This window comes from Fusarium coffeatum (assembly GCF_003316985.1).
Source record: "Fusarium coffeatum strain FIESC_28 chromosome Unknown BRIP53273_contig_138, whole genome shotgun sequence".
Classification (NCBI taxonomy): domain Eukaryota; kingdom Fungi; phylum Ascomycota; class Sordariomycetes; order Hypocreales; family Nectriaceae; genus Fusarium; species Fusarium coffeatum.
The window spans coordinates 21,142-48,161 of record NW_022157931.1 but is presented as its reverse complement, the minus strand read 5'-3'; the positions used below and the strand labels follow the sequence as shown (position 1 = coordinate 48,161).

The window sequence follows — 27,020 nt, the reverse complement described above, 5'->3', positions numbered from 1 at the left end:
CAGCCAACAGTTGTGCTTGATTTTAATGGACCTTGATTGACGTGTGGCATCATGCCATAGCCTGTTTCCCCACATTAGGTTCATCTCCCGCATCGCATTCGTGTTATGTTGAGCTTGTACAAGCTCTCGAGAAGCTTGCACTCACACTCTCACCCTCGCCATCCGCACGCGACCTGACGCCCAGTCCAGCGGCTGCGCAGCCTCCGAGCTTACTGTCCGTGTTCCCCGTGATTCGGCGCTTACCTACCGGCCGCAAACTGCCGCAAACGCCGTTACAGTCCGCCGCCCGTCCGGGGTTACCTGCCGAGCTCTCCACCGACTTTCTGGAGCTCGAGCTCCCGTCTCATCTCTCGCTATCCCCGGCACAGGGTTGCTTTGTCTTACGAGCCCGGGTTCTTGCTGACTGATGCGGTGCTCTAGCCATTGGCTTCGTAGCTATCAGATCTAAACAAGCTTATCCTTGGTCCTACCATGACGCTTGTCTCTGAGTTCGTCTGCCCAACCTTGATCTTCTCTATCCCTGACTTTTAAAACTTCGTACTTCCTGCGTTCATCTACTGTCACAATCCTACAAGCCACTGACCGTGCCTATAGTCAAGTGCGGCGGCTTGACGCCTACCTGGACCGTCTGCCAGTTCTATCCGAGGCAACTTCCGAAGATGAACGCTCAGAGACTGAAGAGCATGGTTTTGTTGTGGCTAATGCCTTCTCAACTCCGCGTCTCGATCACTTGCTTCGCACCATTCAGTCACTGAGTACTACCTCGTCCTCGCAACCTCTTCTACCGGCTTGGCGTATCAGAGATCTCCTTACCTCATCTGAAATCCCTGCCCCTGCAAATCTCTCAGTGAAGGAAACTCAATCTGATGACGCCAAGAGTCCTTACGAAAATGAGCTGGAGTGGCTTCTCGTGAGCAAAGCCACCATTCAACTCCATGGTGTTATCCTCAACACACTCCTAGATCAAATCGTCCCCCTTAATGATGATGTTTGGTACTGGGATGAAGTCTTGGGGACCTATTCCTACAGTAGTCTCTATGCTGTTCAGACGTCTCCTCTAAGGGTCTGGGCTTGGTCCCAAGAAGTCTACACTACTACCAAGTTACGGGTTCAGGCAGGTTCTCTTCACCATGCCCCGGGCGAACTCGTCGATTCTACAACAGAAAACATTTCGCTACAGTGGTCTCAATTCTATGGTATCGTGCAAGACAGTATTCGGGAACGGTCAATCGCCAATATTCAACGCAGAGTTCTGTCACCGGTTGCTTTGTCTCGCTCAGAGGCTCGACGCAAGCAGGCGCAGCTGAAGAAACTGCGGGAAATCACAGCCAGTGGTCTTGGTGTATTGATGGATGAAGGTCTCCAATTTGGGCTTGATGACGATAAAGCTGATCTTCAGGACCACCACGATCTTAAGGGTGTCGTCGAGCGCAGTGTTGCACTCATCGATATGGTTCTGAAAGAAGTCTCTACTCTAGATGTTAACATCAGCGATTTTGAGGACAAGGTTTTTGCTGGAGTCGAGGAGGATCCTGAGCTCTCCGTTCACATGGACGGTAACACCACCACGGATCGACCAGCTATCCTGGCTCGACGACTACTCACCATTATTGATAAGTCTCTTCCTGAGCACCTCACTGCTATGCATGCATTGGCGAGAGAGAACGGTCGACCCAGTGCTCTCGTTCGTTACTGGCTCCCTACCATTATTGGTCTTCTTTCTTCAACAACTGTCCTACGTATTTTGGTTAACCGAAAAGCTGATATTATTGAATGGTTCGTTGGATTCGGCGCTACTATCCGGGATTTCTGGTTTAACTGGGTCATCGAACCGACTTCGAAGATTATTTCAACTATTCGACACGACAAGACCAGCGAAATTGCAATCATGAGCAGGGATAGCCTCAAGGCCGACCGCGAGAGCCTTGAGCGTATGGTAGTTGACTTTGCGCTCGATAAGCCGCACTTCGCCACGGAAGCTGGAAGCACTCTGACTGATATTCAAGTGGATGATATCCGACACAAGGTTGCTGAAGGCGATGTTACTCCTGTGCTGCGAGCTTTCGAGAAAGATCTCCGAAGTCCTTTCATGGGTACGATCCGTGGAGATCTCGTGCGGTCCCTCCTTATCCAGGTCCAGAAGACAAAGGTTGACCTCGAGGTTGCCATGACTGGTATTGACTCTCTTCTCAAGAGCCAAGAACTTGTTTTCGGTTTCGTTGGTCTTACTCCCGGTGTTCTCGTCTCGTATAGCCTGTTCCAATACCTCCGTGGCGTCTTTGGTGGACGATCTGGACAGCGTCAAACCCATAAGGCTGGCAAGGCCATCCGTGTTCTCCGCAATGTGGACCGCATTCTATCTGAGGCCCGACCTACAGAGACTAATCTTCTCTCGTACAAGGATCACGGTCTCTTGCTCGCTGAAGTCCACATTCTCAGAAACCTTGTCGACAAGCTCATGCCTCGTGAGATTGGCAGGGAGTTCCTCGAGGATCTTGACGACCTATCGAATATGAAGGGTATCCAGCTGCAGACCAGGGCACTGGAGCGTATCAGATGGGCCTACGCTAGGTGGCTTCATTAAGCAGCTAGTGGACTGGAGTTTGTTATGAGTGTGACGATATTTTATGTATACTAGCCCTTGCTGGGCGGGTAGAAACAGCACCATTGTACTCTATACACATAGCTAGATTGCATAAACGACATGAGTAGAAATGCCATTCAATGTCTTGACTTTCTAGAACTCCGAGAACCCCACGTTGTGATGTTACGGCGCCCAAGAGGTACCAGTAAGCAAGTTCTACCATAATAGCACTCAATCCATTGCAAAATGCTCGTTGCAAAAACAACATCGAGTTGTAGAGAGTATAGACTCTGCGAGTAACATTAACTCCTACTAAGAGAGTGCGGTAGGTTCACAGCTCCGAACTCATGACGCTGCGTGTAATGTAATAACGCCCTTCTCACAGCCCCGTTCCGGATATCTACAATCAAACGCCTGTCCTAAACGCCCAAATCATGGCTTATTAGCCGAGCAGCTTGGAAATGTCTGCTGCACGTGTAGTCTGGCGCTTCTTGTTTTTGGAGTTCTTTTCTTGGAACGCCTTTGTCACCAGCTCTCGCTTCTCGCTCTGTACATCAAGCACGCGCTCCTCCACTGAACCCTCCATGACGAGGCGGAATATGGTCGTTTCACGGGTCTGCCCCAGTCGGTGAACGCGGTCAATAGCCTGGTCCTCGATGGCGGGAGCCCACCCTGTAGAATTGGTGTTAGTTGACTTAAAAATACAGAGACGGGGAAACTTACAGCTGTCAGAGAGAACGACTGTGTCGGCAGCTACGAGGTTGAGACCAACACTGCAGACCGCCAGGCTGGCGAGCATGATGCGTGTCTTGGGGTCGTTGTCGAGAGCCTCAATGGCCTTGTCACGCCTGTCCGCCTTCATGCTACCGTCGATGCGTGTGTAACCCATTCCCTCAGCTTTCAGCTGTGCCTCAACAATATTGAGGAACGACGTCCATTGAGAGAAGACAACAACCTTGGATCCTTCCTTGCGCATGGTTGCTCTAAGAATCTGCAGCATCGCTTCCGTCTTGGAGCTCTGTAACTCGGCGTCAAAGTCTTCTTCTTCGCCAGGATCTTCAGGCGCTGGTTCGAGAAGGCTGCTCTCTTCGAGCTTGTTACGACACATTGGGCATTTGTGCTGGATATGGATAGCGCGAGTGATGCAGTTTCGACAGAACACATGCTTGCAGGTTGTGATAACGGGGTCGTTTGGCTTGTCATAGCAGATTGCGCATTCCTCCTGGCTTTCGATGTACAGACGGAGAGCCTCTTGAAGAAGGCCACGGTTCTTGTCGTTGAGGGGAACTACCTCATGCTCGTTGAGTAGATTAAGAATATCGCTAACACGCTCTTTGCAGAGGGTCCAATGATTGCAACTAGCCTAGTTAGTACATATTTAAATAGTGTCAAAGGTGTGGTCTTACATCTGTCGAAGACGAAGCAGGCGCTCTAGTACGTTCTGGAAGCGTCCCTTCTGTCCGACTTGGGAGCCTGCCTGCCATTGCTCAAGCTCGCCTCTGGCTTCATCCCTATTTCTTTGTCAATATTTGATCCAGAGTGCTCATGGTATGTAAACTTACAGTAATGCATCGTACTTGCGCTTCTCATCCTTTCGGAATGGGATTCTATGGACGTACTCCTTCTTGGCTGGTAACCTGAGATCCACAAACTTCATATCCTTTTTGCGACGCAGACAAAGGTCGTGCATGAGCGCCTGAAGAAGCGTTTCACCGCCCTTGTCTCCGGAAGCCAGTCTACGACTGATTTGCGCGTTGAAGATTTCAGACTGCTCGATACCTCCGGTGATGTGAAGAAACTTGACAAGAGAGTGTAGATCCTTGACCGAATTAACACTACCTAGGTTAGCTTGCATATCATTCAAGTAGAGCGTAACTCACATTGGGGTTCCTGTCAAGACCCAGCGAGACTCTGCATTGATCTCACAGGCAGCCTGGGCCACCTTTGTAGTGGAATTTCGAATAGTGTGGCCCTCATCGAGAACCACACGGCGCCACTTGATGTGCTGCGAGGTCAAGACTCGATTTATACCCTGATCACGCTCTCTGGCCAGTCTTCCATAACTGGTAATCACAACGTCGTAACCCTGGAGCTGTTTCGCTGTCGCCTTTTCGCTTCCATGATATGTGAGTATGCTGGGCTGCTTGTCGCCATGGACGTGTCGCTTGATCTGCTGGCTCCAATTACTCATGACACTGACAGGTGCAACGATGAGAGTTGGGCCCTTGCCACCAGTCAGGATCAAGCTGATGATCTGCAGAGTTTTGCCCAAGCCCATGTCGTCGGCAAGGATACCTCCTGAGAGCAGTTTCGGTGCGGTACTTGTTACGAAGCCAGACGCAACATTATAGAACTTTTTCTTGGACTGCTGCAGCCAGAGCTGTACAGGCTCCTTGGAACCCTCGGGTGGGAGTCGTGGGTTTTCTTTGGCAGTCATCCAGGCCAATCCCTTCAACAAGTCAGTGGAGTCCATGTGTTATCGCGACGAAACATACCTGTAGCTGGTATGGCAAAAGCTGTGCCTTGAGGTCTTCGGGCTGCTCAGCCATTGGCATTTTTTCCAACTCATCCTCACCAATCGCAAGAGACTTGATAGCATCACCGCCTTTGCGCATCTCAACAGCTTCACTGTTCTGGAGCACATTATCCATGGTGATCTCTGGCTTCTGGGGAACAGCAAGTGCATCACCAACTCCATGGGTCGAGGTGCCGCTCTTCAGACCCATTGCAGCCTTCTTGCGGGCCTCAGCTTCCTTTCTAGTGTTCTTGAGTTCAGTCACCTTGACTAGCTTATCCTTTTTGAGTAATTCCTCGATCCTGGAGCGCTCCTGCGGGTCGCTAGGCCCATAGAAGAAGAGCTTAACTGGACAATCATAGAAAGCCTTTTCTCCCGTGAGCTGGGCTTCGAGGACGATATCGCCGCGATCCTGAGTTTCGTGTCAGACAGAGGCTGTTCAACGTGCGCAATGGTTTGCCTTACCACATATGGGGCGACTTTTGACGCGACATTTCGAGGGATATGACCGATCTGATGGCCAAGGACGTTGTCTACCCGAATAGCATTGCTATCGTACTGTAGCAGGTTAGATATGTTCAGTAGAATGATATCGCCATATTGACAGAGAGTGAGACCACTTGGGGTAGCACGAACCTGGTTGTTGGGTTCTCGTTTGCAGAGAACAGCTTCTGTGTAATTGTGAGTATCTAGTATGTGATGGCGAGAACGAAGAACATACCACCTGGTGATGCGTATCCTGCGTAATATCTTACACCAACAATCTTTCCATCTGTACACTGTCAGAACATGACATGATTTATAACCTAGGAATGCGACATACGGAATGTTCCGTATAATTCAAGAGGAGGGTCCTCATCATCCTGAGTCAGGTCAAGATAATCTGGTTCAGCAGTGGATGAAGGGACATTTTGCGATGAACCGCCATAGACGCTGGTTCCACCTTGTCCAGGATAGCTTTGGCTTTGGTGTTGGCGCTGACTTGATGAACCGGTAGCGGGCCGTTTTTGACGCGTCTCACTTTCATCGTCGCCTGTTAGGTCGACAACGTCATGCGCGCGCTTCGGCATTTTGACGACGTCACAAAATCGTGAAATGTCGAAAACACAAGGGAAAGAGCGAGTTGCTTTTGCTTCCTTCCTGTGATAGCTTGAAGAAAGTGGAGACCTTCTTTCCCTTTACTCTTGCACTTTCGTACCTGCCGTTGGCGCGTCGCAGACCTGGAATTGCTTCTTCGAGCCGGTGGCGGAACAATCAGATAACCCGGTTTGAACTTAAATAGCAACACCACATTAACAGCTCCTTGAATGAAATCTCAGTGAATCAAATGGTTGTTTTGCGTGCAAGTCTTTCTCCTTCTTCGTTGTTCGGGTTTGGTCACGACGCGGGAGTCAAAGAAGTTCAGGTACAGTTTGGTCCATGTCTCCACAATCATGTCCTTCCGTCTAAGTCTAAGTTGTATCGCCCCCCAGCGACGTCAACTGTTAAAAGTTAAGCGATATGGGTACTTGACCTTCACTTCTCTCACCTATTCACGAAAGATTGGCCAGATAATCAATTGAGTAATCACGATACCACATTCACTTGGAGTGATTCCTGCGTACTCCCCAAACTTCATCAGGCTTTCATCTGATGTCAATGGCTTCTCTGTCATTTACCCTGAACCAACACACAACTGGGGATAACCAAGCTGCAGGGACCAAGATCCGATCAACGACATACGATTTCATTCATCTTTGCTGCAACCTTTTGTAAGAGCCATCTGAACTCGATACTCTCCTTACGCAGGGTCGCGGCGCAGCGGATACCACATCTGGTTAAAATCTTACGATCTCTCGGAGATTTACAGTAAACTATTTCCACTCTTGACTGATCCAAGAGTGACGATTGGACGGGAGCGACCATTGCAACCTTTTCCCTGAGAATTTCGGTGGCTGACTTTACAGACCCTGGAAAGGGACAGACCAAGTCTTGGCTCGACATGGGGCACGTTAGTCACCGTTAGCGACCATGTTTCTATCAACGGTGAACATAGCTTAATGGGCAGATTTCAATAAACTTCTTAATAGTTTCCAGATGATCTTATAGCTTTTGTTAGAGCTTCAACTCCTTTGTTGATCGCTCAAGACTAAGTGGTAAAGTTCATTCAATCACATCACAAAGCACAGTTGACAAAGAGAAAAGATAGTAGCAAAGTGTTATCATTATGCCAGCTACAAATTTTATATACCAGTCCAGAGTAAAGAAAACCCATCCATTTTTAACACCCCCATTCGCTTGCCAGCCCGTCCAGACAGTTAGGCATGTTGAGGTATCCCATTCGTCATCATAACATGGCCATCAACCGTGTCCCGCGACCAAATCACCGAGTACATAAACCCAATAAGAAGTCGAAGTAGTAGTAGTAGCGATAGTCGTCTAGTAAAGTCCAATGCAGATGTCTCCCTTGACTCGGGCAGTCAAGTGGACCTCGGCCTCAAGGTCGAGCTTGATACCGACAAGGAGAGCGGCGGACTTTTGGTTACCGTTCTCATCGGTGGCACCCTTGAGAAGTTGACCAGCGGGCTGAGAGAGACCGGTTGAGGTGGGCAGAGGAACAACAAATTGCTGCTTCTGGCCGCGGCGACCACCTCGAGCCTGACCATCGGAGTCAGAGTCGGAGGCGTAGGCGGGCTTGGACAGACTGTAAGAGCCAAGATGGTTAGCGAATTGCTCAAGACATACTGAAGAAGTGTGCTTACGCGGTAGTCGAGTTGCGAGCAGGAGCAGGGGAAGAGGGAAGGTTGGCAAAGGGGAGTTCAGAGGCAGGAGGGGGAGAAGCGGTGCTAAGTTAGTCAGTCTTGACTTTCTTTCCGACTTGGAAGTTATGGTATAGTGATGAAGGAGGGAAGTGTAGAATGAAGAAGAGAGTTGAGAGGGGATTGCTTACGAAGTAGGGGCAGACATTGTGTTGTGTTGGGTGGTGTTGGACAAGAGTTGTCAAAGTTGGTTTTCGTTGAAGTAGTGGTGAAGATGGTCGAGGCTGAGGCTCAAGTAGATGATTGTTGAATGGATTGGATGGTGAGTGCTGATGAGATGAGATTGATTGAAGGCGATGGAGAGGCCATCTTATATAGAAGATTTGGCCCCAGCAAGGGGTCACATCTGTGTCTGTTGACTGAGTCTAGAGTTGCGATATCTGAGTCTAGATCCATGCTGCACTGCACTTCACGTTGCAGTATGATCTTCATTGCGAAACATCCCGATGCCGAGGGACCGTAAACGAGAGAGGTTTGAACCGGCCCCGGTCTGTTGAAGCAGTGACAGAAGCAACATCCGGCATTTCCGTATTAGATGCAATGGAAGGTCATTGATGAGTTGTTCTTCTAGGTTGTCTGTACTGAAGTCCGACTCATGCGGTCTCACACTGAGCTGCTAGGTCTAGGTCCAGGTCATCTGTGCAATAGAGTTGGGTTACTGCGCGCGGCTGAGGTTGAAATTCTGGGGTCACTTCCAATCAAGAGCCCAGACTGATGCTCCACGATATCATGCGATGCGTGCAAGGTCACCCATGTTGATAGCCATGTCCATGTTTAGGTGGGAAAGATTGACTGGAGACTACTTCAGCCGCAACCGCAGCCGCAGCCGCAATTCGAGAACAAAAAGGACAGTTTCTAGACCCAGTGTTCAGGCCGTAAGGATCTAGGACTAGACGTTCAGGGTCGCAAGGGGAGCTTCACCTGTTACGGGTATTCCGATCCGGTATGGGGAATGGGCTGTCATTCAAGATAAGGCCATTCAACAAAAAGGGACAATCCACAAGAGTCGAGGCTAGTTACAGAAACAACACATAGAGACTCGAGAGGGGCTCTTTGAGTTACACATCTCTAGAGATATCATCCGATGTTGGCGTGTGCTGTGGCGACGCTAGTTACAGATCCTGTCCTGGGGAAACAAGGGTAGTTGAGAGTTAGTTAATTGGGGCTGAGAAACAAGACATGGTTAGTACCTGTAACTAATTATCTGTAGACACGGGAACAGCCGGTGGCAACTATACAAACGTTCTCTTGTGCTGAGACCCGGGACAGTAGCCGGTTCAATCACCTGCCAAGAGGGCATCTTCAGTCAATTAATTATGCAATCAACTCAATTGGTTCTCATTCAACTAAACAAAAGCCTCGTTTAGCTGTCCGTACACAACATGCCTGAATGGGCGTTTATAGAAAGGGTCTCTCTTAATCGGCCTCGCTTAGCAGTCCTCAAGGGTCGTGTTTTAGAACGACGGTGGCATTTTGCTGACAGGGGTACCCGTGCCTGAGTTATGTTTCACATTAGTAGTATAGAATCTCGATTCAGAGAGTCGCGTCGGATATAGACAGGGATCAAGGTCCCTTGGACATACTTTCTTTTTTGATCCCAACTCAAAAAGTCTCCAACGTAGCACGCATCAAACAAAGATGGCATGATTCTGTCGGGAAACACCGGCAGTCCTTTCTGTATGACACGCAATTATCCTGGTGTTGTATTCTTGGCTGGTAGGTACAGGGTGTCCATCCAGCCACCGTAACCTCTTCTACACTCTAGTTATTCTGGTACAATACATCTTTACCCGATTGAATATTGTGTCTTTGTATATTGTCGCTCAGAAATTACCTATAGCATCCTGGAATAACATTCCCCTCTATCCACGTTGTGCATCGGGCGTGTCTCGCATTCAACCCATCCCAACCTCAAACCTTACACTCACTACCCTGAGAGCCCGAATTGTCCCTTGTTTGGTTTCTCCTTGCCACCGTAAACATTGCCACTTGTCCGACGACATTCAATGTCGTCCCCCTCATCCTCGACTCCCAACGTTGAATCAACATACCCATCCTCTTCCCAGCCCCAACAAGAACAAGACTCAACCGAAAGCAAGCTCCAGCAACTCCTAAGTGGTGTCTGTAAACAGAAGCTATTGGAAGAAGTCGACAAACTCAAAGAAGCTGTTCAGAAGGACGACAAAGACAAAGTCATCATGTCGATTCCCATGCTCCTTGCTCTTACTGTCTGCCCCGCTATGCTGGGTACGCAAGAAGCGATTCGACAGAGTCAGAGCAAGTCGAAGCGAGAGGAGCATCGTGGTCGACGTTGCAACCTCGTTGTCTCTTGCGTCAAGCCTTCTATCAGAAGTCGTGATATCAACAACAAATTGGTCGTCTTGAAAGATTCAAAGGTACGTTGATATCGTCAACTCTTCCTAACAGATCATTGACCCATATCATAGCTCTACATTGCCAATGAACATCCTCTTTACAATCATGATCCCAAGAATAACATCAGCAAAGGCTATGCATTCTCAGGATACTTCCTCCCTTTCCCAGATGCAGAGTACGAGGGCCTGGTCACTACCATCAGCGACGACCCTCCGTTCCTGAACTGGATCTACGTTGACAAGAACACCTACGAAGTCAAGTATGGAGTTCGCGCTGACACTGAAGGCCACATCACTGGTCCCTTTGACTGCACCAAGCAAGATCGTCGCATGACTTGTGAAGGTTGGGAAGGCTTCTGCGCTGTAGAAGAACTCCCTGGTATCTGGGCCCTCTACTACGATCGTGATGACGATGGTCTACGTTCAAAAGTCGCTATGGGCACTCGTGTTCTCGAAGTAGAGCTCACTCGTCGCGAGAAGAAGGAACCCAAGCCTGTCCCTGATCCCAATGCACCCAAGACGGTTGACGAGAAGATGAAGCAGCACCAGGAACAAACTGCCAAAGAAGAGGCCGAGAGGGCCGAATTCATCGCAACTGGTCGTCATCCTGGCGCTGAGCCAACTTCTCCTGCCAAGGTTCCCGAGATCACGAAGACAACCTTCCTTGATCCAGAGTCTAAGGAGGCCAAGCGCCAACGCATCGCCGATGCTCTCAGTCGCCTCAACATCGACAGCCCTACCAAGAGTGAGGGAGGTTCTGACGGCAGCATTCTAACAAGTCTCAGTCAGGACTTCTCCATCTTCTCACTGGCCAAGAAGATGAATGAGGGTACAAACAATGAAGAGGACGCCACTGTGGCGAGCTCAGTATGGGGGGAGCAGGAAAAGGAAAAAGAAAAGAGCAAGGACAAGGGTCATAACAATAATCACTCCATGAGTGAGGCAGGCTCGTATAGGAAGCCAACAGTCGAGGATGTTTGATAGCAAGCCTCTATGATTCGTGTTTGTTTACTGGCGTTATTCAACTGGGCTACGTATCATCATATCATGAAGGGAAACTACTGTACTATAGGTCTGGCTGTACTTTAATGATACTGTAATGAATATTGCATCTACTATCGACATACACTCCAATTGGATCTTATTTCCAGGCTGATCATGATCGACCAGGCAATAGCCGCTGTCATTGCAAGAGTATCGTTGACGAGTTGTCGTGCATCCGGTTTCTCATCCGGTCCCAAAAATGCCGCTGTAGCCAACTCAAAGACAAGGACCAGCCTTTGATAAAGAACAAGGTCAGGTAGGGCTGCAAGGCCAAGCATCCCCTGCGATGAACTCCGAGAACTACCCTCAGTACCTGGGGGAATGCATCTACCCGCCTCACTGTGTTGTCAGATTATTCAATTCGGAAACTTCCAATAAAACACACCCGAGACGAAGAGATCAAGAAGTAAGAAGAGAGTAAGTTTTAATGGCAAATCTTTTGCTTGTTTTAGAATAAGAAAAAACATATGAGGATATTCCAAAATCTTTCGATATTCTCGTCAATCTGTTTCAGGTGCGTCTCGCAGATCTGTAACTGTTTCTTTCACGTCGTAAAACCCCTTGTTACAGTACGGTAGCTGTCAACGGAGAGAAGGCAAGGTAGATCATGTAACCCTCCAATACTGACCTTAAAGAGTGGGCGAGGGGAAGAAGAGAAGGGACAAGGACTAGGGTCTAGAGAGATATAATTCTTTGAGCGGCAAAGGTTACAGAAGTGACCTCGGACGAGCGGTTATGCGTGACATACAGATGAGTGAGACATTTCTGTAGTCCGAGAAATTCCGCGAGTCAATCAGCATTATAGCAAGGGCTGAGGGAATGGATTCATTTTGCACTTTAGCGCTGAACACCAAAAGAAACGTCTAGCCAGTGGATACTGAATCTCTGATTATTTACCTATATCGCGTATCAGCTTCGGCCTCAACCTCAGCCTCACAAACCCTTGACCTTGCTCTCTCCCAATCAACCTCTCACTTTGAAATGTTCAACTACAAAATACCCACTCGGTCAGACCTCTTTGATCTTCCCGTCTCCGCATGACTTGCATTTCTTCCCGTGTGACCCGCATCGGATCCGGACGAGATCCTTGGGTCTATGCAGTATCGGAGATGAGAGGATTCTAAGACACATGGCCAGATCTCCCACCTTACAATGTCTTTCCTAATTCAGTATGTAAATGGAGTCCTCTCAAGTGGTGAATATGCAATAATCATTCGACTGAAAGATCTGAATCTTCTTTTTTGTTTCTCTGTTCTCAGCCGCTGGGGATGCCCGAGGTTCCCGTAACATGCCGAAAAGGATGGTCACCGAGATCTGGTAAAAAGCAAATACTGGGAAAGCCTTTCGTATCCAGCTTCGGCATACAAGTACGGAATCCACACTTTGTTGTCCTTGATTCCCCACAGAGTTAACCTTGTCTGCATATCAGATCAATTCCACACCTCAGCCACTTGGATTTAGGTCGTTTCAAGCTCGATGTCCCTCATTAAGCCCTATGGCTTGAAATACTCTATGAGACTATTAACTTGCCACTCCAGAACTGCCTCAGGGTTTGTTCGTTATAGCTACGACCTGCTTAAGCTTCTGCTGCCATCTGAATGGGTATTAAATGTCTTCTGTTATATCATGAACCTGCCTTTACCTTTGCAGTTCCATCGTATCAAGCGTACAAATTTCTCTCTAAGAAGCCTCTTGGAATATCTGAAAACTGAACTGCAGACTGAACAGTGACCATAGATTATTCAATATGTCTTTCAATCTCTCTTTACCGTTCTGCTCTGCCTGGTACTTTCATCTCTTTCTTCCAACTCCCCTCTAGGACTCAACAGAATACCTTTGATATCAACCATTCACCAAATTGCAGTACTGAGACTGACCTTTGATAATGGCCGATCTATTCGAGTTGGAGAATGATTCGTTATATTCATTCAAGCTATTAACATGTAAACCTATAAGGGAGGATGAGCTCGTTGGGCCACGATCGCGTTATAAGAGAGAGTTAAACCCCAACGATCACAGATAAATCATTGAAAGTTGCGCATATATCTCCAGACTGATAAGTAAAACTTAAACCAGGTCTCTTCCGACATTTAATTTCACTCAACTAGTTGATTTCCAGTCATGACGCGTTTTCAATTTAACGTAATCAGTATTTGAGTTCCCTGTCTCCCAGTGACTTGCTTTATGTGGACATCATCAACGAATGTGGTCACGATGGCAAACCACTCATTCAAGCGCGTCATACGAGCGAAAGCAATCTAATCTCGATGTGGCATATAACATTCGGCTTAAGCTAGAACAAATGGGCTTTATCAGTGCAGGTTCACACCAAGTTCTGGTTGTAGAAAAGCTCCCAATACTGCATGCAATTGACGGTATAGGGTAAGATACTCTACGAGGAAGCTCTTGTACTGTAGATTATCTCTTATCGATACCTTATCTGCATCATCATCAATCGTCCTGCCAAGTTATTAAAAAAGCCATGGCGCAGTAATTGTGACGCGATGTTGACAGTGGATTCGCGTCTAAGAAGGACAAGTACAAGATGGCTGACGTGGCTGGTGAGTGTCAGCCAAGCCAAGATCTTCAATTCAATGGAGACTTTGACAGCGCTAGTTGATCTTTGGATCACCGTGCAACGTTTGCAGGGGAGCTAGCATCGCGGAACTGAGATAGCCTCACAATTAGCTTGCGACCGAGCGTTTTAACCGTCACTAGTTTTGACTTCAATTCACTTGACTTTTACTTTGACAGGTAGATAAATAAGTATATAAAATAGTCATGCCATGTCTTTTGAGGTAAGACATGGCTAAGAGAATTGTTTGGTACATGTGTATGTGTATATAGTAGATAGATGCTAGGAAATGTCAATCCAATCCAGTCATAAACCCCAACGCCGTGATAATTCCAACAGTCGTGTGTCATTCATAGGTAGTGTTTATGAACATTATAGTAGTAAAAGTGTTTAGTTCCTGTGAGATGTTAGTGATGGTCTGGAGCATCTGTGGGTAGAACTTACAGTAGACACAGGGTAAGATCACCATGGATTCTCGCCTTGAGCTGAATCTCAATCTCGAGGTTCAACTCGAGATGCAGACTGAGAGCGTCACTCTTTCCGCCACCGCCGCCCTGCTGTTGCTGCTGCTGCTGTTGTTGCTGCTGTTGTTGCTGCATCTGTTGCTGCTGCATCTGCTGTTGCTGGGCGTTGTAGTTGCTCTGGGCCATTTGGCTGTTGTCCTGCTCGTCATCGTAGTCGTCGAATCGGGCGCGTCGCTTGCGTCGCTCGCCCTTTGACTTCTTGGTCTTTGTCTTGCGCTGGGGCTTCTCCTGCTCGACCTGATCCTCTTCGAGATCGCTTCTCTGCTCGGTCTGGGACTGTTAGTGGCTGTGCGATGGATGGTTTGCAGTAGAGTTGGAGGGGTACATACAGATGACGACATGTTGATGGCCTGGGAGAGACTGAAAGAGTCGTAAAGTCTGGTGATTTGAGTTGAAGAGGTGGTAGAGAAGAGATGTTGAGAGAAGGATAGAGAAACTCCACCACCAGATAGAATATGATAGTAAGTTAAATAACGTTGAAGTACCTGGAGAAACAGGAATCGAGATGAAATAGAGGCTGACGTGCAAATCGTCATAAAGACGACGCTGCCAGGTATCGACGGGTCTAGAATCCTGTTTCTCTGTGTCGCCGACAGGGATCAAGGCCATGATGTGACGTAGTGGGTGTGGCTGGTAACGTAACTGACAATAAGGGGTTCTACCTTTTGAGTTTAGTCTGTCTATCTACTTGGCATTCTGAGGTTATTTCTTTCATAATAGAGGCTGATAATTAATGCCCCGTCATTTACTGTATTTTTAGTTGAATCCTGTCTTGCAAAGTTGCAATACTTGACAGTTGACAAGATCACGTGTGTACCAAAATTTGGTGGGGGACACGCTGAAACTCACTAACCGACCGTTGGAACCAGGAACGACTCCAAAAAAAAAGTCTCCGATTCCTGCCTCCATTTTAAATTCTAACTCCACCACCAATTGACAGCCTCTTTGCGGCTTTAAGTGAACTGTCATCAGAGACCTCCTAAAGTTGCAGTTCAGTACAAGATTGTTTTCCATTGAGATCAATCCCTATTAGTACATTTCTAGATGTGAATAATTTTGATGTTATGATACACTCCACGAGGCAAAGGTCAACCCTTGAGTGACATGGTTCAATGATATGATCAACGATCGGCAATCCCCATCCCATACCTCCTGAGATTTCGTGTACGAGATCTAAAAATAGTAGACGTGCCCTTCAATGCCTCTCTTTGTCATGGAAAGGCATTTGCCGACATGGAGAAACCCGTTCTCGAAGCCTTCAACTGCAACTTTATCTGACACAATTGCCGTCTAATCCCCGCCAAGATTTGTTGGTTGTGTCAATCAAAGTTTGAGTCAAGATACAGCAATTCTGATTCGCTTCTACTGTGAGTCATAGTAGATCATCTCACCCAACAAGACTTGTCGACAATTTTATTCCTATTCAGGTAACATTTAGAGCTTCAACTCAAGCACCTTCCTTTCACTGTCAGAAATCAAGACTCCATCTGCGCCCTTGCTCTGACTCACCTCCACTGGTAATGTCTGATTGGACGACACAAGAGAGAAGAGAGAATCTCTCTCTAACATATTCTCTTCAACCAACTTATAAGATCATGTTGTTTGCTGGCAGCAAAATGATTTGGGTTCAACAAACACCAAAAACTTGACATCTATCAATTACCAATACATTTCATCCCAACATGACTCGAATTTCTTTACTCGACCGAGACTGTGTAGTCACAGACCGAGGTGGCATCATTGAAAACACCCACGGCGTACACATTGCTGTAACGGACACAAAGGGCAATATCCTCTTTTCAGCCGGAAACCCTTCTCGAATGACTCTTTCTCGATCAGCAGCCAAGCCAGCTCAAGCTGTAGCTGTCATCGAAACCGGCGCCATGGAGAAATACGGATTCGATGACGTTGACTTGGCTCTCATGTGTGCTTCTCATAACAGTGAAGACTTTCATATCTCACGCGCCAAGAATATACTCAGCAAGATCAAAGCAGAGGAGAGAGACCTTCAGTGTGGTGGCCACCCGGCAATTTCGGAGAAAGTGAATCGTGCGTGGATCAAGGCTGATTTTGAACCGACGGGTATCTGCAACAACTGTTCTGGAAAGCATGTTGCCATGATGGCTGGCGCCGAAGCGTTGGGTGTTGAAGCTGCCAACTATCATGAGTTGGATCATCCCATGCAACGTGAGGTCAAGAGAGTCGTGGAAGAGCTATCTCTTGATCCTAAACAAGTGGGATGGGGTGTTGATGGCTGCAACCTCCCAGCGCCAGCCTACCCTCTCTATGACATGGGCTGCACTTTTGCAATCTTTGCAGCAGCAGCCGATGAAGTCGAAAAATCTGGATCATCAACAACACAGAGAACTCGCAATTGTGCTCGCGTCTTCAACGCCATGTCAGCTCATTCAGAACAAGTAGGCGGCACGGGACGTTTCTGCACAGATCTCATGCGTAGCTACAAGGGCCAGCTGTTTGGCAAGGTTGGCGCCGATGCTTGTTACGGCATAGGTATCCGAGAGTCTGAAGATACTCGACGTCTTGGAGCAAAAGGCCCACTTGGCATTGCTGTAAAAATCGAAGATGGAAGTCTCGAGATTTTATACGCAGTAGTTGCTGAAGTTCTGGAGCAGCTTGGAATCGGAACCGCAGAGCAGAGGGCGAAGCTTGATGGTTTTCACTACCTGAAGAGGAAGAACACTATGAATGTTGTCACAGGGCTGGTTAAGTTCAATTTCAAGCTATGTGCATAAGTTGGCAAATATCTCGGCAAATATTCACGAGTATCGAGGACATGAGGCTGGATTCTGTTTGAATAGAGGATGCTGATTGGTGGGTAAATGATTTTGCCGGTTGAATATCAAATGACCAGGGTCGTATTAGTGCTTTTGTTGACCATGACAATTTGCCTAAAGACGGTGCATTACTAGCGAGAAGAGAGAGGCGAACTGTTTTTCTTATTCTTGCAGCTAGCCTGGAGTGTTGAATACGGAATGTCTGTAATGGGCTTTTCAAATCTCCAAGTAATGTAAGTCGGGAAAGTATATATCACAGAACTCTGAAGAGTTTCAGAGAACCTGCTCCGTCAACAGAGACAGTATCTAGACTAGAGACCATGATCTCCTTCCCATATAGGACTAATTCCGACCACCTACATCGACGGTCCTACCCCAGATCGACGCATCCCCATGCTAGTAACGCGGGGAATGTAACTGAGTTCATCCCAAGTTGTATCTTCCAGCAATGGAAATGTAACTTCATTAAATGCAATGCTACTACATGGCTCATCGTTGGTGGAAATAATCAGACCGCTAATCCAGATGATCATTTCAGATAGCCGTGGTTATGGGCTTATTGAACAGGTTCTGAGTCTTACAGGACATAGAATGAAGAGAACACGGGGCTTATAAGTCCCGCTCACCACTCAGGATTAGGTCTGGAGCTCTAGAAGGACTAGTACTACTTTCTCTTCCTTCCAGTAAGCCGTCATGGCCAACTTGAAAATGTTTTCAGTTCTTCATATCATTCTTTTTGCTCTATTTACCGAAGTCATCAGTGCTGCTTCACCCAAGGCCAAGACACTGAACGGAACATACGTCGGGAAACACATCTCCAGCTGGAACCAAGATGCCTTCCTTGGAATTCCTTACGCTCAGCCACCTATAGGAGACCTGAGATTCAAGTGGCCACAGAGCCTGAGTGCTTCCTTTGACGAAGAACGTACAGCAACGGAATATGGAGACAGCTGTATGCAATACTCTCAGAACTGGACCATGTCCGAAGACTGTCTTTCGGTAAATGTTATCAGACCAGCAGGAAAGCCGAAGAAGCTCCTACCAGTTCTGTACGTTGTCAAGCTTAGAGAGTGTTGATGTGATAAAACTGACGAGACACAGCGTTTGGATTTATGGCGGCGGCCTTTATGCCGGTAGTTCAGCAGATCCTCAGTATAACCTCTCTGGTATAGTGAAAGTCAGTCAAGACATAAAAGAACCCATCCTGGCTGTCAGTTTCAACTACAGACTGGGCATGTGGGGGTTCCTACAGAATTTCAATCTTCTCAAAGAAGGGAACGCCAATGCCGGCCTTTTGGACCAGAGACTAGCTCTTCGCTGGATTAAGGAGAACATTGAAGCTTTCGGAGGTGATCCAGATCGAGTTGTTGTGTGGGGAGAGAGTGCAGGAGCCCAGTCTATTGCGTATCATATGTTCAGCTTCGATGGGGAGGATGAGAAGTTGTATCGTGGAGCTATTCTCGAAAGTGGAGGAATTACCGGTGCTCAGGTATGGAATCTATCTCATCGCTTGATATTTGCTAACTGATGTGATTAGGTTCATGATCTTAGCTACTACACCGTTCCTTTTGAAAATCTCACAAGGACAGTTGGTTGCTTCAACGCAAAAGATCAACTGGCGTGTCTTCGCGGACTCGACGAAAAGACCCTTTATGAAGCACGCCCTTCTTTTGTCTGGAACCCCTTGATAGACGGCACATACCTCACAGGATATCCAAGCCAACTTATACGAGAAAAGAAATTCTCTTCCGTGCCAAGTATTATCGGAGCCAATACTGACGAAGGATTCTGCGTGGGAGTAGCCAACACGGAACAAGATCTCTTCTATGAAGCCTATAGATGGAGAAACTATGCACTCAGCGCGCCGACGATTCGAAAGTTGCTTGAGCTTTACCCTGACGATCCTTGCCATCAGCCACCGTATCATATCACGGATTGTTCAAGACAAAAGGGCAATCTTCAAGGCCGAAGAGCATGTGCTATCGGCGGAGATATCGCCATGATATCTGGACGTCGCAAGCTAGCCGAGCTATTCACAGAAACTGGCGATGTTGTGTACAGTTATCGCTTCGACCAACGATGGTCCCAGAGAGCGGAATGGGATGGCGTCAGACATTTTGATAATGTGGCGTTCAGTTTCCAGAACATATCCGGTCTTCTGGGCCCAAGCCCTCAATACGATAGTCACGCTGAGCTGGCTAATAGTATAGGCCAAGCTTATGTGAGGTTCGTCAACAATCTTGATCCTAATCCAAAAGGATCAAAGAAAGGCAGTTTGCCCAAGTGGCCCAAGTATGATATGTCGAAGCCCAAGAACATGGTTCTTAATGCTACCAAGAATTGGGTGGAGGATGATACTTGGAGGAAAGAGCAGATTGAGTTTATTAACAGCTATGAGGTTGCGAGAGAGTTGTATGGTTGAGAGAGTGACAAGACTATAAGATGATGGAAGAAGGTATGAAGGACTGGTATAATGGATAAGTTAGAGAGAGGTAATAACGTCTCCGCGTAAGGAAATAAACAAAGAAAAATACCCACCACTCAAAGTGCCTGTTCAGCCCTCCGTATATTGTGCAGTTCTAGACCAAGCCATGGTAGTTTCGATGAAGTAAGCGAATTCATGATATTGAACTGTACCCGCGTATTGACTCGCCCAAACAAGAATACGCAATCTCGCAGTATCATGCTCCTCGGGAGTTAAACCTCCGGCTAAAGATCATCTCTCTAAAACCCGAATTCATTTCCTAATTTGTTCGTCCCAACTCTCAAGTTGCCCTGTAAGGCCACGCTACGACAAAGATATCCGAACCCAAAAGAGCTGTGATCTCCGGTCAAAGGGACTTGTCAGAGTTTGTTGTCGGGGTCTTATTTGTGGACTTTCGTGTAAGTATAGCCACGAGGATGGATATATCCTTGCGTTGACAGGCTTTATAAAACTCGCTTAAGAATAGTCTGTATCATGTTTAAACTCTATTTTGACCGTTTCTAGACCGTCTAATGGGATCTTCTCTTGGCCATGGTAATAGTCTCAGAATAAGCCGTGTTAACAAATTGTTCTTATCTCAGATAGTACTCTGACACTCAAGTCAGAATTCTCTCTGAGCATATAGATCTTCAATTCACTGACTCACGATAATGGCTCAAGCTTCACTTCATGGAGACGCCGAGACTAGTCCCCGTATTAATCTATACGGAGACTGGGCTCCCCGGTCTCACCCTTGTTACAGAGTGGATAAAATCTCCAAATACAAACACTCAGACATTATAACTCGACGTCTCTCTTTTCGTCGGACCCTTTCCCTTTAAACTTTGTTTGTCAGTCTCTAGTCTATTATGAACATCACAAACTGCCCAATATGGGAGACAAGGTCGACAAGGTGATTTCGTCTGTCACCTTGGCGGGAAGTCTGTTGTCATGTGTAGCAACGACTTGTGTCTTGATATCTTTTGTCATATATCGTCGACATCTTCAGAATTTCCGCCATGTACTTGTTCTAAATCTCATGGTTGCTGGTTTGTAGACTCACCTTGGAATTCACCACGAGACTAACCATGTGATAGAATTCATTAATACTCTCAACAACTCAGTGTCTGGAATCATATACCTTAATACATGGGAACTCAAAGAAGGAACACCATGTGCTGTCAATGGATTCATCGGACAACTCTCAGTTTCAGCAGCTGACTTTTCGGTACTGGCAATCTCTGTGACAACTCTACTCACAGTAACTCGCTATTTATATATCCCCACCACGTCAAAAACAAGAAAGGTTTTAATCTGTGGCGCAATATGGATCATGCCAGTCATCACAAGTCTCATTCCTACCATTGCGGGTGAGATGAAGCCAGTTGGGGGCAACTGGTGCTGGATATCAGCGACTCGGCCTGACCTAAGATATGGAATGACACATGGCTGGCGTCTCTTTGTCATCTTCATGACTATCGTCATCTACATTTATATATGGATTTATCTACGGCGGCACCTCGGCATGGGAAACAAAACGACAAGGCGAACTCTTTCGTTCTCAACGCACAACACCAACACTGTGTTTTCAAAAGGCTCGAAAGAGATGGGTTTTAAGATGATGAAGGAGAATGACACCGAGCTTGATACTTTTGAACCAAACATTGCTCCAAATTCACCAACCATGTTTGACCAGAGAAAGAGTTTCTGGAACAATCTGCATCAGGACAAAATCGAGGAAATCCGAGATGACATACGAGGTGAGAGCGAAGCTAGCAATGGCAGATATAATAGCAGATCCATCCGCCACAGACCAACCTCGTCAAAGAGAGGATCAGACCTAGTTTATGCAGAAGTCACTAACACTGAACCTCTTCAAGAAACACGAATCTCACCACAACAGAACACCAATGTTCTCCAGACCAACGCCAGCGAGTTTCCTCAGCGTCGAAACACCTGCGACGTCGAAGTTGAGATCAAACGAATGATGCTACTAAACGGATATCCATTCATGTACGTCCTCCTCTGGACGCCAGGACTAGTCAACAGACTGCTCGAAGCACTAGGGACACCTGTCTCAGAAACGACCATCGCTGCTTTGAACACTTCGACGCAGTTTGTTGGATTTGCAAACGCTGCGACGTATGGGTTCAATCATTACTTGAGAGATTCTTTGGATGCGCTGTATTGGACGCCTATGATTATGAGAATAAAGCAATGGTTTGGAAGATGATCAAGATTAATGTAATTATACTTCGAAGTTCAAGATTATACCCTTTTGAGAAAACAATTTTATGGAATGCTACCTACTAAAGAAGAAAGTTGTCAATATCTAGAATGTCCAGATATCCTCCATTGAAGAAAAAGTCGAGGTTATCAAGCCCAGTCTCGTTGATATTCACATTGGCTCTACCGACGCCTGCATTCTGAGGATGGCCCGCATGGCTACCAAACTGCGCCTCTTGATTCACCGAATCTGTCGTATTAAGCGCCTGCATATCTGCCCTGAGCCTCTCTAAAGCTCTTTCAGCACTAAACTCAACCGCGACGGAATAGTCGTTGCAGCGACTCTTGACTTCAGTCAAAGCTGAGAAGAGTTCGTCGTGAGGTATAGAAGGAGGCAACTCGTCGTACTGGCATAGTATGAGCATGGAGTAGGCGACACAGAGGGAATGGAACTCTGGCAAGTCTCCTGAACTCGAGCTTGGAATGGCCACGAAAGCCAAAGTCACTCGAAAACTTAGCTCATATACGTGGTCTTGTAGATCCTTTGTTGGTATAGCTTGAAATTGTGATGTAGAACTGCGAGATGTTGCTGGGGAGATAGGTGTAGGAGCACTCAATGCTCGAGCTTCGATCTCATCGAGTGACCGTTTGGCCAGGATCAGATTTGCGGTCCAATAGCTGAGATTCAAGACAAGGCTGGTAGGTAACTCTGATAGACATTAGTAACTCGTAGCTTCACGTTGAGATATTGGATCGAAGCACTCACCAAGAAGATATCCCCATTTCTGCTTCCAGGTTGTAAAATGCTCACAACTCCCATCGCTGGCAAAGTCAGGCTTCCCACATACACTTTTCTGAAGCGTACAATAAAGAGAGACCTCGGCAATCAACATGGCATCGCGCATGGTTGCCTGCTCAAAGTTGAGCAAATTCCTACACTGGCTGAAGTAGGATCCTGGCAGGATCGATGGTCTTCCTGTCGTAGCTGACCAACTGTTGCCAATTAATCAGTATATACAGTCTATCAAAGAAGATGTTAAGAACTAAGCTCACTGCAAGTGTACCAAGCACACATTGGCCCAAAGCCGTATCGAGCGAAGATCAATCATTGTTGAAGTACCAGCATTATTCCGCTTGATGATGTCTGAGAACTGGATGCATAACATGGCTTGTTGAGCACAATGGCCACTCAGTAGCCAGCTATCGACATACTCTGCTTCGAACTGAACGTTCAATTAGCTAGGAACAACCCGATGTTGGAACACAACAGAATCTTACCGACGGCGACCATACGAATAACGTGGATATAAGAACACCGGTTATTTCTTCCAGGTGCAAAGGACTTGCCATCATTACCTGTCCCAGCATATTTCTCACGTGTTCGTATACTTGTCTATGCTTCAAAGCATCTGTTTGGCTCCGGTGAGTGTATCTCATTTCTTGCGTACAGCACACAGCGTGTAAAAAGGGCGAAGTCTGGACTAGAGTCCCTCGTGTGACCAAATCACTTTCGCTTTCTATCAGAAGAACATGTCGACGTCGCTTTACGAAGCTATTATGGCGTAAGTAGGTGTCAATGAGAAGGTGTTTTGTGCTTACGCTTTGACTAGAGAGTCTGCAGTTGCAGGATCTAGCATGCCTATTGACACGACGTCTTCTTTAGTGTGGAAGGTTCTTCTAAAGTCCCCCACTACTTGACAAGCGACCCTTCTGATGACTTCAGCAGGAGCAGCGTGAACATGTTGGTCAGCCGGTTCGACATGGTCAACTACCTGTCTATGGCTGTTGGCCGATACTGCAGGTGAGATGATTTGTTGCTCCCTCTGTGGTTCTACCGGTTCTCTCTGAGTCTGAGGCTGGAGTTTTGCTAATTGTTCTTTCATCTCTTGCATCGAGTTTTCAAGATTCAAGACCTTTTGATGAAGACTAACACGAGGTTAAGAGTGTTTTGTCAGTAGGAGCAGAAGAAAGAAGTCACCTTTTCACAAGATCTGTATTCGAGTTTGCTTCATTAGATCCATTTGAATTCTCGGTGCCATCGCTTTTTATACAGGTAATCCTCAGATTTCGACATCTTGAGCAAGTATCTGAGCCATACTCGATTTCACATCTCGTTTTGAGTCGTCGACAGGCATCGCAGGAGAGGATGCGACGACGTCGCTTTTTGGAAGGTTCATTATCATTTTGTGTCGCTCCATTTGGAACCTGTGGTTCTTTTGCAGAAATTTCTTGATCTTGAGTTCTTTTGCCAGTCATTATTGCTGTCTTTATGGATGAGATGAAGCAATTGTTGAGATGCGAAAACCCCGCATACCGTCGGAATCCGCCGCATCACCGGCTAACGTAAGCATTCACCAGAGACATATAAACACCGGTATACTACAACCTTCAACAGCATCGAGAAAATGAATATTGTAATTGTGATCAATTTGAAGGCAATAACTTATTCTGCGTCCAGTGGCTCATCAGCAACGTGGGTTGGCCTGTATCACAGCGCTCTAGGTACTACCTCGATAGCTAGGTAGGTCAGCCCCTAGGCCAACTTACATTAAAAAAATAAAATAAAAAACGCCTTGATCGAGGATCAATAGATAGACCTTCTAGGATTTTAAATGTGTAAAAGCCCTTCAAGAAAAAGAGAGTTTGGTGGGTTGTCAAATTAGCTTCGGCATGGACAAGCAGGCAATATAAAGTGCCAAGAGCCCAAGTTGAGATCAAAACTTTTCTCTATCAGAGTAGTTCAAATACCGTGAAAAGCATTTGTAAATTGGTCGCACTACTTAAAATATTGTCTTGCTGCGAAGGCAAGATGAACGTGGGCAAATGGAGGGAGATATGTCGCTCGAACGATGATGACAACTGATCCCTTCTAATCTGGATCAGATAACTGAGTTCATGAAATCGTCCACACAATTATCTTTCTCGGCGATACAAACGAAGGCATTGCTCAAGTGGACCACGAATTCTTGCTATTACTCTTATACAGCTACTGCTTCCACCATCTGCTACCGCTTATTTGCCATACTTGGCAGCAACCGCATCATATTCCTTCTTGGTAAGAGGCGTGACAGAACCATGCTTCAAACCCTTGGGAAAGTTAGGAAAGTCCGACTTCTCCCACTTTGGTGACAGGATGTTGGAGGTCTGGAAAGGTACATATTGAGTATAATCATCAAGAAGCAGATGATACAGTCCAGGAGTGTTAAGGTCGGCAAATGAGCCAGGTCCTTCAAGCGGAGACTCAGGTCGAACATACCCAGGGACACGAGTCCAAGTACCAAAGAGGCCAGTCGTTGTGGTCTCTTGATAGACTTGATTGAGGGTCTCGTTCTTGAGGAAACGGACGAAATGTCCTGGCGTGCCGAGGTACTGGAACTCCTGGTCGATTAGACCAGTGCCACTGACGGAATGATAGTCCTTGGGCGCGCTGAACTTGATAAAGTCTTTAGTTGTAGCGAACCTAATCTTGTTCAGAGTTGCTTCGCCCTTGTGCTGGGTATCCGAAGCAGCGTAGTGTCGCGATGCCCAGAAGACGTAGTATTGCTTAGTGGCATCGTCCCATACAACAGAAGGTGCCCATGCCATGCCTGCAGTAGGAGTCTCGATACTACAAGATGTCATTTGGGTGCCCAAGCACAAGATGGATTCGTTTACTTACATCCTAAGTGTAGGTTTCGACCAGTTAATAAGGTCCTTGGAGGACCAAACGACAAGACCTCGGCTTCCATTTCGTGTGGCCCAGTCCCATGAAAAGCCCGGGGCATTGATATCCAAGTCTATTCATCCAAGAACCGTCAGTAATATTTTCTATGATCTGGTATATATCATGTACCAGTGGCAATAGTAAAGTACTCAGAGCGTTTGCTGTTCGTGGCCAGGAAAATGTCCCTGACGCCTTTGGTGCCGACGTCGCTCGTCAAGACTGGGCTGCCACCGTTCAAGAACTTGAAGCTCGACGCTGACTTTCCATCTGAGAGATGCCATTGTACTTGCGGAGTTGGGTCACTAAAGGTCGAGATGAGATATCCGGCATAGTCAGTTTGGGCAGCCTTCTGAGCAGGGACAGCTTCAACGAGGGACGCCGAGAGAGCAGCAGCTAAGAGTGTAAAGGCACGCATAGTGGCTTCTCAATCCTCACAAGGGTTGATGATGATAGACCAGAGAAAGATTGTATGCTAGTGAAGTTTGAGGTTGGAAACGTAGCTATTTATGTATCTTGTTCATTGCCGAAGTACTCACTAGGATGGACGCTTCTTCCTCCTTTCAGCATCTCGCAAGACACCCCTGCACGAGTCCAAGTAAACACGACGATGAAGCAATATCCCGAGTATTATCAGATGTCATCACGAGTCCTTCCCTGCATTTACGACGATCAACCCGCCTCCCCACAAACGATCAATCTGGGGATTTGAACAAACAGTGTTTTTAACTTGAACTTCTTTCCGTTTAGAGACTAGCATTTGGTAGCTTAACTGTCGATCTCGGACCTGGATTTGACTACCCTTGCCGCTGCTGAAGCGCTCCAGTAGAGAGACGGCGCATAACTTGATGAGGGGTTGAGCACAGAACTTATCATGACTTCAAGATCTCAATAGCCCCAGCTTCTGAAGCTCGAAATGTGATTAGGAAGGTCCTAGAAGGGCTAGTAGCGCTCGAATGGAGCTGAAGCACGGGTTGAGTGGTGGGAAATAATTGATGATGGTGGTCAAACATCCCATCGTCGGCCGAGTTACGAGTATTGAACGATGGTGGCATAGACCTGACGTAGTGTAGATTTGAGCTATGGTAAAATAGGAACATATGTAGCTGTAGGCATCAACAACAGATATCACAATAGTTATTGTAGATTCGACACAGATCACCAATGATGCGAGCGACATTCCTCTAAGCTGAAGGGGCCTTGGGGCCAATAGCAGTGGAGGCTCACAAAGGCAACTCAAGGTATTTTCGAGGCAAGCTCATAGAATTTCGAGTACTTGAGATTCTACATATTGTATTGTAATTGGTCAATAAAGGTCTATGAAATGCTGCCTCTGCAGGCTCTTCCTACTCGACTGAAGTGCAAGATGCAATCACGCCAAAGTGTCGGTTATCGGGACGACCCAACATTATCCATTTCC

General features: G+C 46.9%; 10 protein-coding genes across 10 annotated transcripts; 5 read left to right on the top strand and 5 right to left on the bottom strand.

The window, feature by feature from the left end:
* Positions 1–471: 471 nt before the first annotated feature.
* Positions 472–2,584, top strand: FIESC28_06438 (uncharacterized protein; the record flags this gene model as incomplete). The annotated part of the gene is made up of 2 exons (XM_031160582.1): positions 472–488; positions 595–2,584. 2 exons carry the CDS (start codon positions 472–474, stop codon positions 2,582–2,584), a joined length of 2,007 nt encoding a protein of 668 aa, XP_031015348.1.
* Positions 2,585–3,026: 442 nt separating this feature from the next.
* On the bottom strand, positions 3,027–6,169 carry FIESC28_06437 (uncharacterized protein; the record flags this gene model as incomplete). The annotated part of the gene is made up of 10 exons (XM_031160581.1): positions 3,027–3,256; positions 3,308–3,942; positions 3,991–4,095; positions 4,147–4,419; positions 4,465–5,033; positions 5,080–5,511; positions 5,565–5,657; positions 5,736–5,770; positions 5,821–5,871; positions 5,923–6,169. The coding sequence occupies 10 exons, from the start codon at positions 6,167–6,169 to the stop codon at positions 3,027–3,029; spliced, it is 2,670 nt and encodes an 889-aa protein (XP_031015347.1).
* Positions 6,170–7,517: 1,348 nt separating this feature from the next.
* On the bottom strand, positions 7,518–8,045 carry FIESC28_06436 (uncharacterized protein; the record flags this gene model as incomplete). The annotated part of the gene is made up of 3 exons (XM_031160580.1): positions 7,518–7,782; positions 7,841–7,924; positions 8,029–8,045. The coding sequence occupies 3 exons, from the start codon at positions 8,043–8,045 to the stop codon at positions 7,518–7,520; spliced, it is 366 nt and encodes a 121-aa protein (XP_031015346.1).
* Positions 8,046–9,903: 1,858 nt separating this feature from the next.
* On the top strand, positions 9,904–11,253 carry FIESC28_06435 (uncharacterized protein; the record flags this gene model as incomplete). Its single annotated transcript, XM_031160579.1, has 2 exons — positions 9,904–10,293; positions 10,345–11,253. The coding sequence occupies 2 exons, from the start codon at positions 9,904–9,906 to the stop codon at positions 11,251–11,253; spliced, it is 1,299 nt and encodes a 432-aa protein (XP_031015345.1).
* A 3,028-nt stretch (positions 11,254–14,281) lies between these two features.
* On the bottom strand, positions 14,282–15,024 carry FIESC28_06434 (uncharacterized protein; the record flags this gene model as incomplete). The annotated part of the gene is made up of 4 exons (XM_031160578.1): positions 14,282–14,288; positions 14,336–14,685; positions 14,745–14,851; positions 14,901–15,024. The coding sequence occupies 4 exons, from the start codon at positions 15,022–15,024 to the stop codon at positions 14,282–14,284; spliced, it is 588 nt and encodes a 195-aa protein (XP_031015344.1).
* A 1,073-nt stretch (positions 15,025–16,097) lies between these two features.
* FIESC28_06433 (uncharacterized protein) lies at positions 16,098–17,168 on the top strand (the record flags this gene model as incomplete). The annotated part of the gene is made up of 1 exon (XM_031160577.1): positions 16,098–17,168. One exon carries the CDS (start codon positions 16,098–16,100, stop codon positions 17,166–17,168), a length of 1,071 nt encoding a protein of 356 aa, XP_031015343.1.
* Positions 17,169–17,903: 735 nt separating this feature from the next.
* Positions 17,904–19,632, top strand: FIESC28_06432 (uncharacterized protein; the record flags this gene model as incomplete). The annotated part of the gene is made up of 3 exons (XM_031160576.1): positions 17,904–18,259; positions 18,312–18,699; positions 18,748–19,632. 3 exons carry the CDS (start codon positions 17,904–17,906, stop codon positions 19,630–19,632), a joined length of 1,629 nt encoding a protein of 542 aa, XP_031015342.1.
* A 1,375-nt stretch (positions 19,633–21,007) lies between these two features.
* Positions 21,008–21,907, top strand: FIESC28_06431 (uncharacterized protein; the record flags this gene model as incomplete). Its single annotated transcript, XM_031160575.1, has 1 exon — positions 21,008–21,907. One exon carries the CDS (start codon positions 21,008–21,010, stop codon positions 21,905–21,907), a length of 900 nt encoding a protein of 299 aa, XP_031015341.1.
* Positions 21,908–21,983: 76 nt separating this feature from the next.
* FIESC28_06430 (uncharacterized protein) lies at positions 21,984–23,009 on the bottom strand (the record flags this gene model as incomplete). Its single annotated transcript, XM_031160574.1, has 3 exons — positions 21,984–22,609; positions 22,667–22,893; positions 22,954–23,009. The coding sequence occupies 3 exons, from the start codon at positions 23,007–23,009 to the stop codon at positions 21,984–21,986; spliced, it is 909 nt and encodes a 302-aa protein (XP_031015340.1).
* Positions 23,010–24,912: 1,903 nt separating this feature from the next.
* On the bottom strand, positions 24,913–26,018 carry FIESC28_06429 (uncharacterized protein; the record flags this gene model as incomplete). The annotated part of the gene is made up of 3 exons (XM_031160573.1): positions 24,913–25,507; positions 25,559–25,676; positions 25,733–26,018. 3 exons carry the CDS (start codon positions 26,016–26,018, stop codon positions 24,913–24,915), a joined length of 999 nt encoding a protein of 332 aa, XP_031015339.1.
* Between the last annotated feature and the right edge of the window lie 1,002 nt (positions 26,019–27,020).